At 40.3% G+C, this 18,701-nt stretch overlaps 1 protein-coding gene and 1 pseudogene across 1 annotated transcript in view; one reads left to right on the top strand and one right to left on the bottom strand.

Moving 5' to 3' along the window:
- Window positions 1–4,975: 4,975 nt before the first annotated feature.
- Window positions 4,976–5,478, bottom strand: LOC144224994 (large ribosomal subunit protein uL11 pseudogene; annotated as a pseudogene).
- Window positions 5,479–11,003: 5,525 nt separating this feature from the next.
- Window positions 11,004–18,701, top strand: part of ZCCHC7 (zinc finger CCHC-type containing 7) — a 248,749-nt gene continuing 241,051 nt past the window's right edge. The window contains exons 1-2 of the mRNA XM_077756064.1: window positions 11,004–11,335; window positions 15,964–16,594. Of these exons, the coding sequence (XP_077612190.1) occupies window positions 15,985–16,594 (610 nt within the window). The 5' untranslated portion in view covers window positions 11,004–11,335; window positions 15,964–15,984. The remainder of the gene's footprint in view (window positions 11,336–15,963; window positions 16,595–18,701) is intronic.

Below are 18,701 nucleotides of genomic sequence, written 5' to 3'. Positions count from 1 at the left end.
AGACCCTCAATAAACATTTATTTGAGTGAATAAAACAATGCAGGTTATTATCAATCTTAATATTTGTCAATCTGATTAATAAAAAATTACATTATGTTTTAGTCCCCATTTATCTGACTATTAGGAAGATCAATTATCTCAGGGCGCCATGGTGGCTCAGTCCATTCAGGCATCAGACTCTTGGTTTTGGCTCAGGTGATGATCTCATGGTTTGTGAGTTTGAGCCCTGTGTCCAGCTCTGTGGTGACAACACAGAGCCTGCCTGGGAACCCCTCCCCTCTTTCTGCGCCTCCCCCACCCATTAGTACATATTCTCTTTCAAAAATAAATAAACTTAAAAAACAATAAAATAAAGGAAGATCAATTATGTCGTGTTAACCAGCTGTTTTTATTTCTCTGCCCAAAAGTACCTGTTTGAATCATTGGCTCTTTTCCTATGGTGACATTTAATTTCCTAATTGATTTGTGAGAATTCATTATATGTTATGGATAATATCGTTTAGTATGTGTGAGAGAGATATTTTCTCCTATTCTCTGATTTGTCTTTTAATTTTTTAAAGTTTTCTTTCTCCTTAAAAGTATTTTAAAATACTTTTTCTAATTCATATTTATCAGGAATTTATTTTTTGAGTGGGTTGAGGTAGGCTCTAACTTCATGTTTTTTTTCAGCTTTTTTCAGCATCATTTATCAAATATTCCACATTTTCACCACTGATTTGAAGTGCGATCTGTATCACACACCAAAATACACACTGACTTTTGATGCTTATTTCTCTCCAATACCACATGAGATTCATTTTAGTCCAGATAGTCTGTGTTAAGCCTGTTGGCCCTCACCTGACTGCAGTACTCTTTGCATCTTACAGCTGTTTTTTTTTTTTCCAGAGATATGTAACTTCTACCCTCTCCTGCCTAGTATAGCTCCTAGCAATCCCCGCCCACGGTTTTCCTGGTCCCATTTCACACAATTCTATCCTGGTATAATCTGGTCAAGGTTTGCCCAGGTGGTCCTTGAAGACAGGAAACTGGAGCCTTTGATACACTACCTGAGCAAAATCAGAATTTGGGACTACTAAGCAGCCTGTAGCTTTTTAGGGTAACGTTTGGTCAGGTAGATAGACTCTTCCCTGTGCCAAGAAATTGAGGCAGATGATAAAAACTCTGCCTGTCCCTGATAGCTGAGCACAGGCACAGAAGAGAGAAGGTTAGAGAGTAAGTTCTGAGAGCAACAGCACAGAAGGGGAAAGAAGCCATTTTTGAGAGAGAGAGGCATTGAACATACTGACAAAAGTGTGTAGTAGTTCTAGGATTTTAATGGCTAGTAGCAAAGCAAGACCAGGGATTGCTAGGGTCATGCAAATATAGTTGTTGAAGATTGTACAGAAAGTGTGAAGTTTGAGGTATTGCAGACAGGAAGATTATCATCTTCTGCAATGAATAGGTCTGATACAGGAGAGCCATGGCACAAGTGCACATAGGAATCAGTCTTCAAAGAATATCAGATATAGACTGAAGGCAGAGGAAGAAGATATGGACTCTATCAGAAGAGAGACAGTCATTTTAAGTCCCACCTTGCTAGTGGTTTCACCAATTTAGTAAGAAACAATGGATATTAATGATTGAGACACAAAGTATAACATCTATAATTTATTTTATATAATTGTTTTTTTAAATTTTTAAAAATGTTTTATTTATTTCTGAGAGAGAGAGAGAGAGAGAGAGAGAGAGAGAGGGCATGAGCAGGGAAGGGTCAGAGAGAGAGGGAGATACCGAATCTGAATCTGAGGCTCCAGGTTCAGAGCTAGCTGTCAGCACAGAGCCCAACGCAGGGCTCAAACCCACGATCCGTGAGATCATGATCTGAGCCGAAGTCAGACACTTAACTGATTGGGCCACCCAGGTGCCCCTATTTTATATAATTGTGTTTACGTTGACTATTGTCAACTGTATATAACTCATTTGATAGGGTGATCTTGATTATTCTCAATTAATTTTCTCTCTGTTGTGAATCCAAAGTCCTGAGTAAAATAATTCATGCTAATGTCAAATTATTACAAAGACATGTCTGGGGGCACCTGGGTGGTTAAGTTGGTTAAGCGTCTGACTTCAGCTCAGGTCATGCTCGTAGTTCATGAGTTTGAGCCCCAGATTGGGCTCTATGCTGACAGCTCAGAGCCTGGAGTCTGCTTCAGATTTTGTCTCCCTCTCTCTCTGCCCCTCCCCCACTCATACTCGCTCTCTCGCGCGCTCTCTCTTTCTCTCTCGAAAATAAATAAACATTAAAAAACTTAAAAACAAGAACAGAAACAAAGACATAATCTGGACTGAAAATTGCAGGCAATGATTCTGGAGTCTGGGGCAGGCAGGTGAAGAAAGCTGGTCCTTTATAGAATGAGACATGAATAAGGTCGGTCCCTGTCTGAGTATGTGCGTCCCTTCATGCATTAGAATCTGTGGGTTCAGGGCTCCTGGACATTTAAAATAAAGGCATGCCTTTTGGAGTGTGCTGCTTCTCAGGGCATGCTTCTCAACTGATGACGTGCTTTGAGATTTCTTGTATGGAATCTAATGATTCTTAAATAAATTAGAATCTCAATGGGTTTGCTAGTCAATGGTCCTTATACACTCACTTAGATCTGAGCCTTGAGGAATACAATTCTAACTAGGAATAATAACAAATGAGAATAGAGTTCTTGAAATACTAGCTCCTTATCCTAGGATTTTATTGTATTGTGACTATTATCAGTTATATAGTTTAATTTATAGCATATATATTTTTAAATTTCATGATTTTATAAGGAAAAGATGTCTCTAAGAAAAATTAAAAGCCATCTATATGAAGATCCAAATTTTCAAGAATGATTTTATAGCCTGGATGAAAATTGCGTGCTCTCTCCATCACCTTGCAATTTGAAGAACTGCAAAATCATGAATAATAAAAAAGGATGTTAAACTTTTCAACAAATCCAGATGGGTACCAATGTCATTGAGAATTCCTGAGAATCACCTTGATTGCTGCTTCAGACTCGGAGGCTGTACTGAATATCACTTACCAGTTGCAACGCATGGGCTTTAAGTGATAATGGTTTTTATAATTACATTTTAAAATTGTACAGACATTAAGTTTGTATTTGTGGAAAATAAGAAACATCCAAACTTTAAAGGGCAGCATTCACTCATTTCACTTGCCAGCTTCTATTTCTGCCTCAACCTTTCAGACTTTGGCGCAACAGAAAGAAAGCTGGACTGTGAACTGGAAGCCATTGTTAACACTAACTTTTGCTGGGAACTTGCACGTTTCTTTTTTTTCAGGACTTAGTTTTCCTTTCTGAAAATGAGGGCATTGTACTAGATGTCCCCTTCAGTCAGTGTTCTAGGGTTTCTTTTTCTAGGGTAGGAAGAGAAATCACCAATGAAATGACTGAGCAGCCAAAGTACTCAAGTTATTTTTTGCAGGGCATGAGCCTGGATATAAAGAAAGCATAACATCTTCATTTCCAATACTAGGTAGCAGGGAAATGTGCCCATTTGTGGGGCCTGCAGCTCATCAATGTACTCTCCTCTGTCTCCCTTTCTCCCCACCCAACGCTGTGTCCTGGACCCTCAGAGCCACTGGTTATTTCTCAGCAGAGGACACTCACATCTGTCAGTTTCCTCCCCTTATCTTGTTTCTTTGCCAGAAGATCCCCCTGCCTTCTCTATCTAGCAAGTTCTGATTAATTTTTTTTATTTCTCCTTTTAATTTCATATTCTGACCTAATTTCAGACTGAAAGAAAAACTGCCAAATTAGTAGAAAGAATTGTCATATAACTTTTCCCAGATTCTCAAAATGTTAACTTTTACCACACATCTGTTATCATTCTCCTTTTTCTCTCTCCCTTTCCCTTCCCCCAACATATTTTTTTCTGAATTCCTTAGGAGTCAGTTTCAGACACGACGCTCTTTTACTCCAAGATTTTTACTGTGTATAGCAGGAAAAAGGAAACGACAACAAGGACTATCTTTTACACACTGTAATATAAATATAAAAACCAGGAAAATAACTGTGATACAACGCTATCGTCAAATCTAAACATATATGGATTTTGCCAATTATCCCAATAATATCCTTTATTGGGAAAGAAATTCCCAGGTCATGCATTGTATTAATTATGTAAATCTCTTTTACTCTCTTTTAATGTGGAATAGTTCCTCGGTTTCTTTGTTTTTATGACACTGACATTTTTTAAAAGATTGAGTAGGTATTTGGCAGAATGTCCCTTATTTTGTGTTTGTCTGATAGTTTCCTCATGAGTATATTCAGGTATGTAATTTTTTTGGAAGAAATTTGCTAGGGCTACATGGAAGTGATATGGTGTTCTCGATAAAGCACACTGCACTTTTTTAAAAAGTGAAAGTCCTTCTGGATCATCTCCCATCCTACTCCCCTCCTCAGAGGTCAGGAGTGGTTGTTATTGATTGGTATTCATCCAGTATTTTCTCTATGCATTTACATGCACACATAGCTATACACAGACACTTAACCATATGTCTTGGACATCTTTCTATGTCAATATATACAGATCCATCTCATTTATTTATTTATTTTCTTTTTTTTTCCAGATCCATCTCATGTTTTTAAAAGCAGCATACCTTTTTAAAATATAGTATAGATGTGTCCTTGTTTAAACATTTTTTAAAAATGTGTATTCATTTTCTGAGAAAGAGAGACAGACAGACAGTGCATGAGTGGGGGAGGGGCAGAGAGAGGGAGACAGAATCCGAAGCAGGATCCGGGCTCTGAGCAGTCAGCACAAAGCCTGTCGTGGGGCTCGAACCCACGAACTGTGAGATCATGACCTGAGCCAAAGTTGTATGCTTACCCGACTGAGCCACTCAGGTGCCCCTAGCTGTGGCCTTGTTTATTATATTCCCCATTTTTCTTTTTCTTTTTGGTTGTCAAATGATCCTTTGAAATATTTTCCTTTGTAGTTCTTAACTAGCTGGGCATTCCACTGCACCACTATTAATGTCATCTGTGATGTCGTGAGGGTGGTGCCCATCAACATTGCAGCCCACAGATTGGGCAGTTCCCAGGATCTCTTCAATGGTTCCAGAGAGCTCTCTGGCTAAAGATCTGTGCCACATCTATTGGGCAATGTTGACAATCTCATCAAAAGTGGTATTTTCACTGTGCTTAATGTTTTTCTGCTTCTTTCTGTTTCTTGGCAGTTCCTTGAGAGCTCTGATGATCAGGGCAGAGGCAGAAGGTATCACTTCAATCTGGGCCTGTTGGTTCTGAATGGTCAGTTTCACCGTAATCCTCAAACCTTGCAGTCACTGTTCGCCTTGGTGATGTCATCATCAGCCGTTTTTGGAGACAGACCCACGGGCCAATTTTCGGAGCCAATGCAGAATGTGGTATCAACTGGTGCACCGCAGGTATATATGACTTTGATCTCATTGAGATTGAACTTAGGTGGCATGGTAGAAGTGGCTGGTGTCTGATACCCCAGAACTGGGACGATTAGGCAGTGGCACTTTTGCCTCCTCTGAGCCAAAAGCCCAAAAGCATTTTATTCCCTATTGATGAATATTTATGTTGTTTCCATTTTTTCTATCGCAATCTTTGTACGTGCACTTAAAGACATAGCTAATTTATAATTTTGATGCTTTAAATAGCTCCCCTCAAAGGCTTTTCCAGTGTGTATTCTCATCCACCATGTATGAGATTATTTGCATTTTTCTGATTATTAGTGATGTTGAACACCTCTTATCATAGTTCATGGCTGTTTGGATTTCTTTTGTGAATTGCCCGGTAGGGTTCTTTGCTGTGAGAATGCTGTTTTTTCTTACTGACCACTTATGTGGTGTCCCCCTCTGCAGAGGGAGGCTTTCTCTACTTCCACACACCCAGCTGCTCCCTCTGCTGCTGTCCCACAACATTGTCCACATGGCACCCAGGCCTTCATTTAGCAGACACTCCATACTAAATCTATTTACACCACAAGTGTTCTTTGTGAGCCTGCTGAGTGCTCGGCCTTGGGCTAGGTGCTGGGTATAGAGAAAGCAGTAGGTCACCATAATCTCCATCTCAAAGAGTTTAGTTCTGAAAGGCAGCTTTGGGCATAGAAAAGAACATGGTTTTGGACTCAGACCAGACTTAGGTTTGAATCCCAGCTGTATGATTTACAGTAAGTCACCTGACCTCACCAAGTTGCAATTTCCATACTAGTGAAATGGGCTAACACCTCCCTCACCTCTCCTCATTTCGAGAATGGGAGAGAGGATTATATATCTGGAGTGACAAGCAAGGGCCTCTTACGTAGTAGGCTCTTAGTGAATGAATAATAATAAATATAAAAGCAACTGTTAAGAGGTCAAAATGATTAGGTAGTTCTCAGGGATACTAGATATTCCTGATAAACTGGAATACACGAAAAAAGGCAGCTCCTCCCTCTTCAATGGAAGAGTAAAGATGAGTAATAAGTGACGCTCACCCAGACCCTGCTACAGTACGTCCCCCATCTTGTCTGCTCTCTGCAGCAGATTTCTGCTTTGTCCTGGACCCTCGTCCTAATTCAGCTGCTCGCTGTTGACGTAGTACTGCCACCGTCTTGGGGGGGAAAACAGGTGCTTCCTTCCTCAAATAAGTGGGCTCTTTAGAACATTCTCTGTAAGAGAGACTTCAGGGTACTTTGCATATTGCTATCCATGATTTCAAGAAGTGTGGACTAGAGATTACAGGTGGTGGAAACTGAACTACTCTGTGTGTGATTTGGGGAGAGACTCAGAGATCCAGATTATAGACCCAGCTCTGCCTCTGCTAGGTGACTCTGGGCATGTCTCTTCCTTTCTTAGCTTCAGTTTTCCCATTAACTGTAATAGGAGACCAGATCTCTTGATTTCTAAAAGTCATCTAAATGAGAACTCACCATGTCAAGGCAAAAGGTGTGTATATATACACTATTCTCCTCATTCGCAAATCTCTGTATCCTTGGGACCCCTGCAGTTCTTTATACCCGTCTTAATGTCATGGAGCACGACACTGAGTTCCACTTATCTGGGGACATGACATGGTCTCTCCACTGGTCTGGCAGCTGGTGGATCCACCTCTAGTTCTTAGTTTGCCTTCATTTCTTTAACACCTTCAGTGAGCACCTGCAGTCTGCTAAGTACTATGTTAGCTTGTGAAGATACAAAGATAAAATGTCAAAGCTTCTGCCTTGAAGGAGTCCACAATCCAGCTGGGAGGCAACTGTAAGGCAAACACAATATAATTGACTTGATGGAGATTTGTCCAAAGCGTAGGGAAGCCCAAGGGAAGGAATGCCTATTCCGTCTGGCTGACTTGGAACGTCTTCCAGAAGACCCAGGGCTTGAGTGCAGTAGAGTAAAGTAGGGGCATATTAGAAAGACAGAGAGGACTTTACAGACACTGGAAAAGGCTTCTGCAAAGGCACGGGTGTAGGGGAGCATACTGTCTTCTGGTAACTGCTCAGGATTTAGCATGGTGGTGAACAGGGAGGCAGATGTCAGCTCATGAAATGCTCTTTATGCCATCCAAAGGACTACAGGCTTTATGACATAACCTAAAAGGGGTAACTAAAGCATTCTGAGCATGGGAAAGTAGTAAATCTTTGTTGAAAGCATGAATAATAGTAGGATTGGGCATAGTCATTAAGACCATTTCCTAACCTTGTGGCCCTGGGCAAGCTGCTTAACTTCTCTGAATGTTTCTTTTTTGTGAAATGGGAATTAAAAATCAACCTCAAAGGATGCCTGGCTGGTTAAGTTGGTAGAGTGTGCAAAGCTTGATCTTTGGGTTGTGAGTTTGAGCCCCGCATTAGGTGTACATAGTACTTAAAATAAAAATAAAAGTAAAAATCACCCGCAAAAAGTTGTTAAAATTTAGTTTTTTATAATTTTTTAATTAAATGGTTACTTATTTTTAGAGAGAGGGAGTGTGTGTGTATGCACAGTGGGAGAGGGGCAGAGAGAGAGGGAGAGAATCTCAAGCAGGCTCCTTGCTGTCATTGCAGAGCCCTATATAGGGCTTGATCTCAGAACTGTGAGATCATGACCTGAGCTGAAATTAAGAGTTGCGCGCTTAACTGACTGAGCCACCCAAGTGCCCCAAAATGTTGTTAGAATTTAAAATGGCTTATTGGGGATTCTCTGCTATAGATTCTCTCTCTCTCTGGCCTTCCCCACTCCCATGAGTGCTCTCTCTCTCTCTGTAAATAAAAAAATAAAAACTTAAAAAAAAAGCTTTTAATATTTATTACTGTTATCCAGTATCTGATCTTTCCCCCTTGATCCTTTGCTCCTGGCTCCTAGGCCTGCCTCTTAAACTTTGGGCTCCAACCTCCAGAATTGTGTCCTTATCTCTTCTCACTCTATATATCATCCTTAAATAAGCTCATTTCCATCCGACATTTCTTTTTCTTTTAAATGTTTATTTATTTATTTTGAGAGAGAGGGAGAGAGTGCATGCACACACATGTGAGTGGGTGAGGGGCAGAGAGAAAGGAGAGGGGGTCTCATAAGTAGGCTCCTTGCTGAAAGCATGGAGCCCGATATGGGGCTCGATCCCATGAACCGTGAGATCATAGCCCAAGCTGACATCAAGAGTTGGATGCTTAACCACATGCACCACCCAGCCACCCCTCCATCCAACATTTCAAATGTCATCTCTCAGCTGAAGATTCCCAAGTATACAACACATATACTTTCCTCTATGTCCAACCACCTGCCAGACTTCCCCACTTGGATGTCCAAAGGTATCTCAATATCGAGTTCCCTTCAAAAAATCTGCTCTCCCTTTGGTTTCTCTATCTCAATGAATGGTTCCACCCAATACCCAACGACTCTTCTCCTTCTCTACATTCAACCAACTTGTGTGTGTTGATTTTTTTTTTTTTAAGATTTTATCTTGGGGCACCTGGGTTGCTCAGTTGGTTAAGTGTCAGACTTTGACTCAGGTCATGATCTCACGGTTTGTGGGTTCAAGCCCTGTGTCGGGCTCTGTGCTGACAGCTCATAGCTTGGAGCCTGCATTATACCCTGCAGCTCCCACTCTCTCTCAAAAATAAAATAAACATTAACAAAAATTGTAAAGGGTTTATATATAATACACTTATAGATTAAGCCTGGCACTTGATAAAAGCTTAACACTTTATTTTTTTAGAGATAACTTTTGTTCTACACCATACACATTACCTAAACAATTTAGTAATCTCTGTGATCCATTTCTAAGCCTATTTCCTGCTCTGCAAAACGGTTCCTCCAAGTTTACCTTTTCATTGTAACCTGTCCTCCTTCCTAGCATTTACCATAATGTTAATAAAAATTTCCAATTATTTTCATGATCACACTCTTAGACTACACCCAAATTGCATCCGAGCTAGACTCAGCGCTACGAGACCAGAGACTTAAAAAAAAGTTTACCACTACATCTGCAGTTGCTAACACGGACTGCCTCTTAACAGATGCTCAAAAATGTTGGGAAGAGGTACCAATGTCATGCTTATCTTTCAGGATTGTTACCCAGGACCAACTAACTGATACAATGCTTTGTCATTATGTAAAGTTGTACAGATGGGTTTATCATTATTAAGTATTGAAATAAAGTGTGAGAAGAGGAACAGAAGACTTGTAGCCTCTGAAGGCTTCCAAAGGACAAGTATTGTGCCCAATTCGCGAGTCCCCAGAGACCACCAAGCAGCTGACACTGATGCAAGTACAAAAGGGTCTTTATTACAAGCTTGAGCCAGATCTCACCTGTCTACCGGTGTAGTGGCAGCTGGGTGAAGCCCTGAACAATAGCGAGTAGGGTTTTTATGGGGTAAGGGACGGGGGTGTCACAGTGCACACGTTGTACATATAGCATCATCACATAAGTACCAATCACAATTGTACACACCCATGGTAACAGCTTTGACCATTCAGTATCTGTGAGGTGTTCATTACTTTTGGTGGGACCCAATCACGACCTTTGAGAATCCTTTGAAAATGACCAATTATGAGGTGAGCTCAAAAGGCCCACGTGGGGTTCAGGCAAGCCGTGAGAAATTGGCTAGTTTGTATAAAGTAACTGTCTACAGTTCCCAGCCTTGACTCAGACCACAGGAATGTTTTTTGATTAAGCTGATCTGAGGGCGGTCCGAGGATGGCTTTAGCCTTGAGAAATCTGAGGAACTGGGGCTCCGTGCAGCCCGAGGTTGCTCTTAATGGAGGCCTTAATTTCAAAATGACGTTACTTAGGCTCTTCGGTATGAATGTCAATCTTTAGCAAGAATGCAGCTCTTCATGGGCGCCTGGCCGGCTCGGTCTGTAGAGAGGTGACTCTTGAGTTCAAGACCAACATTGAGCGTGGAGCTTAGTTTAAAAAAAAAAAAAAAAGACATCTCTTCAAGACTCACAAATTATTAAATCTGTTCTCTCGAATTCTAGGCGTGAGCCAGAATCGTCCCAATGCTAACTAAATTCAACTTCAAACTAGAGGTGGAAGGGACCTAAGATCACCTAGCGCTAAAGGCCAGGCTCTTTCAAAGAAGGTTCCCTTTCGTGGAGGTCAACGCGGCCTCCTACCTACCCTACTTTGGTCTCAGCTCACCTCCCACGCCACGTGGCACAAAGAGGGTTTCCCGGAGGTTCAAGACGAGAGGAGGCGGAGCCCATCTGGAAACCCGCCCAGGGGCATCATGGGAGGTGTAGTTTTCTTCGCCGGCACAGAAAGGGTGCGAGGTCTTTCCTGGTTTTGCCTACTGAGTAGCATCCCCTGTGTGCAAATCATTAAAACCAAGTGTTTCCTCATTATAGATGCAGCCTAAGTACCTTTGAAAGAAGCCACGAAGGGGAAGGGGCAATGCAAGGAAGGCAACCCAACAGATTCTCAGCAGGGTGGAGAAAAGCTTAACAGGTTTTACGCATGCGCAGAGAGGGCTAGCAGGGTGGGCGGGGACGGAAGACGACTCCCGGGAGCTGTGTTTTCCCCGGAAGTGCCTTCCCTCCTCACGGGTCCGCGCGGACTCGGTTTCCTTACCTCACTTGTCCTCGCCCCTCCCCATCCCTCTACGCGCTTTGGTTCCTGGTTGGTGCTTCCTGGTCGCAGCCGCGGCAGTGAGTATGTGTGTGACGGACCCCCCAGCCGCCCGCGGCCGGGGTACCCCTGCCCGCCCTCCGCCTCTCTCGCAGGGCATTGGAACTATCGCGTGTCCTCTCGCCGGCCTCCGCGCCCCCCTGTCTGTCCCTACTCGTAGCGGGGTACAGCCCGTGGCGCCTCAGTCGTGTTCTGCCTCACGCGGTTCGGCTGACCGGCTGGAGTGTTCGCTTCTCCCTACTTGGCCAGGGGTGAGGTCGTCATTCAGAAAACGCTGAACACCCGTGGCCTCGGTGGGGGCGGCGTTTCTACCTCATACCTTTTATCCTCCTCCAGTTCCCGTGTCTTTTTAGGGAAGCCGGTCAATCAGTTAAGCGCGGAGGTCCTGCCTCACTGTGCGAGGCCGGCCTGCGGGGACCGGACAGTCCAACTCCGGCCTCTGCTGTCAGAAGCAACAGCTACAACTGTGGGACCAGAGAAATTTAGGGAGTTGTGCTCCTTCCCCTGTGTAAACAGTGAGACTTGGACTGTGTGCACTGAGATTTGCTTTATCCCCCACATCCTGTGAGCCCGCAGTTAACTTCCAACTTTAAGAGCTGCATGCAGGTGCAGTGGGAAAACTGGCTGGGAATCAGCAGGCCTCGGCTCCAGTCGCGGCTCCACCACTGACTGACTCGCTGGTGACTCTAAGAATCTCATGTTTAGGCTGAATTTACCTCTGTTTCACGTTACAGGGTCCAGTTAGGAGATCTTTAGGCTCAGTGAATAAATAGGCTTCTCAGAGAGCCGTTTCTGTGTATATGAAATGAGAGCGTGCACCTTAGTGACTCTCAGGTCCATTCCAAAAAGCTCTTGACTCTGTGTTTTGAATACTTTGGCTGTAACATACAAAGACTTTGAAGTGGGCTGTGTGTATATTTCAGAAATTACCTTTGGGAGACAGTTCGGTATTACCGTTTTCCAGAATCTGAACGTAGGGAATGAACTGAAGAAGACATGGAAGTGAGGATTGTAAAATAGCTACAGGATTATGGTACTGTGTAGTAAAGGGAAGAAGGGCTGAAAGGTGAAAGAAGTGTTTTGAGATAGGATTAGTTATAAAAAGACTATGCCAAGAACAGCCAGACTTGTCTGAATAAATTTAGCATAACTTTCTCCCACCAATATCTTATCTTCTGTCTTGCTTTTTTTTTCTTTTTGTGAGTGTTGTGTCACATATTTGAATTCTCTACCCCAGTCAGATTTGCTTCAAAGTGAAAATTATATTTGAAGAGATATGGCCAGAGATTTTAATTCTAGACGGAACCTAATAGTATTTCAAATCTGTCACTGTCAGGATAGCTAACAGAGTACATATATACTCAAGTATACACATATATTACATATATATATAGTTTATACTTACATATGTATACATATATATAAAAAATAGAGTATGTCAGAAATTTTAAGTTGAAAATCAACTATGTCTATTAATGACTTTCCAGTGAACATTGAACTTAAAATCAAGCTGTGACTTGAATCTTGAGATGGATCCCTATATCATCAGGAAGAAACGTTTAGGCTAAAAGGTCTCTGAAAGGAAATAAGAACAAAAAGTCTGGAATGACAGGCCAGTAGGTTGTTAGAGCAGAAAAGTATTGGCCTCAAAAATAGTAAAGTCTAAAAGCTTGAATAAGCCTTAAGTTGTGTAGTTTAAAAATTGTTTAGTGACTAAAAACTACTCCCACTTTTGAATGGTGAGAGTCTTTGCAGTGATTCTCTATGGCTGTTTTTTATTTGTTAAACCATTTTAATTTTATGAATAAATTTCCTTCTCAGACTGGGTGTTTTAGGTTTTAAGAACCATCTTTTTTGGTCATGGGATTGCTGTACTCTTGAGGACCAACTTGCAAGGTTCTTGGGTGGTAAAGGGAAAATTCACATGTATGCTTTTCCTTCCAATTAAAGTGCCTCTTTCATAGTTTTTATACTCCACTGGGAAGTGAAATGGATATTTTTGAGGTAAACTTAGGTGTTAGAACGAATGCAAATATAGCTTTGAAGGAAAATTTTTAAAACTTTTTGTTTGAAATTATTTTGAAAAAGTGAAAAAAGGTCTTAGTGAACACTTGGCTAGGAATCAGGGAAATGTGAATCTGTCCTGCCTGTGTTCTTAATCAGCTGCATAACCTTGGATAGACTTCCTTACCTCTTTGGGCCTTAATTTCCTTATGTGTAATTTGAGGAGTGTGTGAGATAATCAGAAAGGTCTCTTTGAGACTTAAAATTTTGTGGCTCTCATAGGGACCTTATGTTACCTAGCTAAGTATGCTTGGGAATCGTGTATAATGATTAAAAGCTGAGAAGGCCGTCTAGTTCAAGACATTTGTGTATGTGTGTATGTACATACATTTAATATTTGTCCTTCGAGTATATATTTAAAAAAAATTAAACGTGTTTGAATGTGATTAAAGTAGTACATAAACATAAACCAAAATAGCCTCGGGCAAACCTTAACCCTGGCATACATAAGCTACATAAAGAGCAGAGCAAGTTATGCTGAGCACAATTTTCAAGTACAGAAGATACAAAATCCTCTTAAAGGCCATAGGGGCTAAATTGTTAAATTCATTTTTCTACATTTCAAGGAAAGAGATAAACCCCTAGACCCAAGGAAGTCAGTTTTTATTATATTTCTGTAGTTTATTTTTGGCATACATTCACAGGTGTGCCCATGGCTCTTTTCTTAATCCCTTTCCTTTGGGATGGTTCCAAGAGTAGTGCAAATTTGTAACTCTGTAATTTAGCTCTTTTAATTTTTTCTGTGCTGCACTGGAATTATGTTATTTATGTTTTATCAGTATGGATCCAGTGAGGATTTTGAAGGAAGCATAATTCCTTTGACTTCTTTTAGAATTAATTTACCTATTAAGTAAAAAGGAAAGAATTCATCTTTTATTTGGATTCCTCTGAGGCTAACATTTCAATATAAACTGATAAATGCTATGAGCATTATTATTCAGACAACCACATTTAACTTGTATGACGACAACAACAGCATAGCACCCTGAAGGACAGTGTAAGAATGGAACAGGTATATTGTAGCTTTTAGAAGAAAAAGGCATTAAAAGTTGGTTTCTCCCCCCCACCTTTATTGAGGTATAATTAACAGATACCATTGTGTAAATTTAAGGTGTACAATATCATGATTTTTTGTACGAAATAACTACCACATTTAGGTTAGTTAACACATCCATAACCTCACGTATTGTCTTCCATTTTTTCCCCCGTGAGAACATTTTAAGATCTACTCTTAGCAGATTTCAAGTATACAGTACTGTATTGTATTAACTCAGAACTTAAATATTATTTTTACTCCCAGCTTTATTGAGGTATAACTGATAAATAACATTGTGTAAGTTTAAGGTGTATGACACAAATTGGTTTCTTTATTTCTGTGAACAGAAAAACTCCAGTGTAAGTAGTGCATTTTTGACTTCTGTTCATTTGGTTCTTGGAGTCAGCTGGTTGTATTACCCAAATTACCATCAGAACACTGACATTTTGGGCTGGGAATTGGTAAACTAAGAACAGCTAGTCTTTCTTAATTGCATTTGTATAAAAAGGACATGGAAAGAGTAAATTTTCATTGTTACTGTTCTTTAGACTCTCCCTGATTTTTTAACAAACATGATTTATTTTTCCAGAGCTCTCATTTTGATCAGTATTCCATCAGTACCTAAGTGAAACATCTGTGTGGATTTTGGGTTGATATGAGAATAGTTGGAATAGTTGGAGACAACTGTGAAATTCATCCCACCATAATTTCCATATTTTAGGCCCATACTAGACTTACTAGTGCTGAAGAGCAAATGCCAGATAATATTATTCTTTTATTTATTTATTCATTAACTCAACAGACATTTATGGAGGTCCTGCTAAATACCAGTTACTCTGCTTGGCTTTGGGGATCCATTGTTTAACAAAGTGCATCTAGTTTCTGCTCTCCTGGGCTCTGTGATCTGTTTTTGTGGGAGATTTACACTGAATTAGTAATTAGAACTGTGATGAGTGTTTTGAAATGTAAAGTGCTATGAAAACCTATAAAAGGGGCACTTAATTTAATCTGGTGGGTCAAGGGAAGCTTCTCAGAAAAAGTAATGTTTAAGCTGAGTTGAAGGATGAATAAGATTTTAATATGCCCACAGTAGGAAAATAAAGTGCTCTTACAGTTAGGAGTTTGCCTCAATGTTAGGTCCTTAGTGTGTGTTTCATGCATATCTTTATTGCTAGTACAAAAGTAAACCACAGTTTATCAGATATTTTTATGTATTCTTTTAGTCAAGGATAAGAAGGTCATGAGATTAATTTTTTGATTGAAAATAAAAAGCTGTACTAAATCAGTAAATATGATTGCTTCCTGTAGTGTATTTGCATTAAAGTTGAATATTCCTATGTGAGAATGCATACCTGAAAAGATGAGAGGAAGAGCCAGAACCAGGGAAGAGATGAAAGATGGATGGATTAGTGAGAATGACTTAGAATATTTTTGTGATTTTTAACATTTTAGGGGAAAAAATGATGTCTGAAGCAGTGGACCTCAACCTGTTTTTTCTTTTTACCATACCTGTAAAATATTGTATTTCCATTAATAACTATAACTCAGTTTGTTGGTAGTAATTTTCATTTGAGAGGGGCGCTCATTGTTAGGTAGGGGATAACAGGATTTCGAAATTCTTGAAAAAAAGATATTCTGAGAGGAAAAAGTATTTTAATATGTCATTAAGAACAGTGATGGCCTTCACAGAAGTTAGCTCTAAGGTGATGTTGTTATGTGCTAAGCAAGCATGATCTGAGCTTTTAAAATACATTCGTTGTATGATTTTCTCTTTTACAGAATCAAGGTTACTGACCTTCCATGATGTTTGGTGGTTATGAGACTATAGAAGCATATGAAGATGACCTTTATCGTGAAGAGTCATCTAGTGAACTGAGTGTTGATAGTGAGGTGGAATTTCAGCTCTACAGCCAAGTTCATTATGCCCAAGATCTTGATAATGTCATTAGAGAGGAAGAACCTGAAGAGAAGAACTCTGGGAATTCTGAATCACCCGTTAGTAAACCAAATCAGAAGAACTTAATTATCCTTTCAGATAGTGAGGTCATCCATCTATCAGATGGGTCAGAGGTCATCACTTTGTCTGATGAAGATAGTATTTACAGATGCAAAAGAAAGAATTTTAGAGTCCAAGCAAAGGAAAAGACCCAAGATCCTCCTGCATCGTTTCATTCTAATAAGTTGACTGATAAGAAATGCAAGAGGAATATTGAGAAGCCTAAATCTGAAGAGCTGTCGGGTACAGTCCGAGAGGTCATGATTATAGAGGTCAGTTCAAGTGAAGAGGAAGAGAGCACCATTTCAGAAAGTGATAACGTGGAAAACTGGATGCTGCTGGGATGTGAAGTTGATGATAAAGATGATGATATCCTTCTCAATCTTGTGGGATGTGAAAACTCTGTAAATGAAGGTTAGTATCATATTGGCCATTTTGAAAAGTAGTACCATCTTTAATAAGGAAGACTGCTTTTCCTAGACAAAAGACCAATAGGGTCTGCTCCATTTAATTCCTCACCTTTCAGTCTTGTTTTTTGGCTTGTTTCTCATGAGACTCTTACCAGTTGCTGCTCTAATGGTGGTCTGTCTGAACATCAGAAAGAGTATGTCAGAATATCAAAGACACTCTGCTTCTACTGTAAGCAAATTCATAGCTGCTTCTTCCTGTTTGGCTAGAGCCAGTTCTGGACCTGAAATCTTAGTCCCCCCCTCTCTCTACTTGGTACCACAGGTGAGTACTCCATCCATCTCTGACACTGGTCCTGTGTTCTCATTTGGCCAACTCTGTTGGGACTGCCTCTTCCTAAGTGATTTGCTTACCCAGGAATTAGCCAAGTAGCAAGCATGGGGAATGCCTGCTACACAGAGGATATGGAATTAGTATTGAGATTTTAGGAACTCCACAGTCACTAAGATAGGAGACTTTGAAAAGCTGTAAGTATACAATAGACTATAGGAGAAAATGCAAATACTTAGAACCACATCATCAAAGATTGAAATTTTGGTGTGGGCTTTGTCTTTTCTCTGTCACATATTGTCTGATACTTTTGATACTTATTCCTTTAAAAAGTCCCATTTGTTTCTCTCTCTGTATGCCTAATGCTAGTCTCTTGCAGTGAGTCGTTTCCTAAATGACCTTTTATATCTTCCCTGCACACTGTTGTTAAATTAGTAGTCTTGAAATGCCCTTTTGCTCATGGTACTTTGCTCCAAAACCTTTAACAGTACCCATTAATTCCCAGAGGAAATGATGACATTGAATGTAGATCATGCTTTGGAGCCCCAGTGATTGACCCTTTTTGTTTTGTTTCGTTTTGTTTTAAGAGAGAGTGCAAGTGAGAGAGAGGGGCAGAGGGAAAAGGAGAGAGAGAGAATCTTAAACAGGGTCCACGCTTAACGCAGAGCCTGATGTTGGGCTCAGTCCCACAACCCTGGGATCATGACCTGAGTCAAAATCAAGAGTCAGACACTCAACCAACTTAGCCACCCAGGCACTTTTTTAAAAGGAGACAAACTGTAGGTTTCCAGGCCATAGGATTTCCTAACTACTTAACTTAGCCCTTGTGGGAAAGCATCCACAATACCTAAAGAAATGGGATGGCTATTCCAATAAAATCTTAATTATAAAAATAGGTAATTGGCTTCGTCTGTAATAGGCCAACCCTTAGAAATTGATAGCAAAAAAAAAAAAAAAAGAAATTGATAGCAAAAGGAAGAAATAGAGTACTAGCGAGAATATGGAGTAGATTCAAGTAAAGTTTTATTAGAATAAGGTAGATCTGAAAATATTTTTAGGTAGAAGGGAAAAAGACTTTTGAAGGAGAGATTAAACCTGTTTGATGGATTGAGGTAGCAGGGGCCAAGGAAGAGATAGGATCAGGTGTCTATGTCTGAATTTGTTTTAAAAGGAAAGAGGCACACCATTAACTTTTAAACGATCAAATATAAAAGTAGTGAAGAAAAAGTAAATTCAGATGGATGGCAGATGAGGGGATATACGAGGATGGGTTTGATTTTCTTGGGAAAATGAAAGAATTGGGAGTGGAAGTGGGTAGGGAGTACTTAGAGCTTAGAGTGCAGAAAGCATGTTTAAGTGCTGTGGGGGATTCTCTTAGGCAGTGGTTCCCAGGATTTTGAAGATGACAACCTTTTTAACTTCACAACAGTTTGTGGACCCTTCCACATGACAGTAGTTATATTTGTAGTGCTTGTTAGTTGAGAAAATGGCATATTAGCAAAAAGTTATTGTTTTAGTACTCTCTTACATGACTTTGTATTTTATTAACCAGGGTCTGTATGCACATTTGAAAAATATTAATATATACATGTATATGTCTTTATATAATACATGCCTCTGGGTACCCACTGTGGTAGCTAATTGTGCAGCTCCCCAGGAGTCTGAAGCTCATAGTTGGTTGTGCCAACAAATCAATAAGTGAATAAAAAGATTACTTAGAAGTAGCACTCAGTTAAAATTGAAACAATATGAACTTGCAGTGAACTAACTTTGAAGGGTTTCA

The sequence above is a fragment of the Crocuta crocuta genome, unplaced genomic scaffold, assembly GCF_008692635.1.
Source record: "Crocuta crocuta isolate KB4526 unplaced genomic scaffold, BGI_CrCroc_1.0 scaffold431, whole genome shotgun sequence".
NCBI lineage: Eukaryota > Metazoa > Chordata > Mammalia > Carnivora > Hyaenidae > Crocuta > Crocuta crocuta.
The sequence above is the reverse complement of the archived record's forward strand: the minus strand, read 5'-3'. Positions and strand labels throughout refer to the sequence as shown.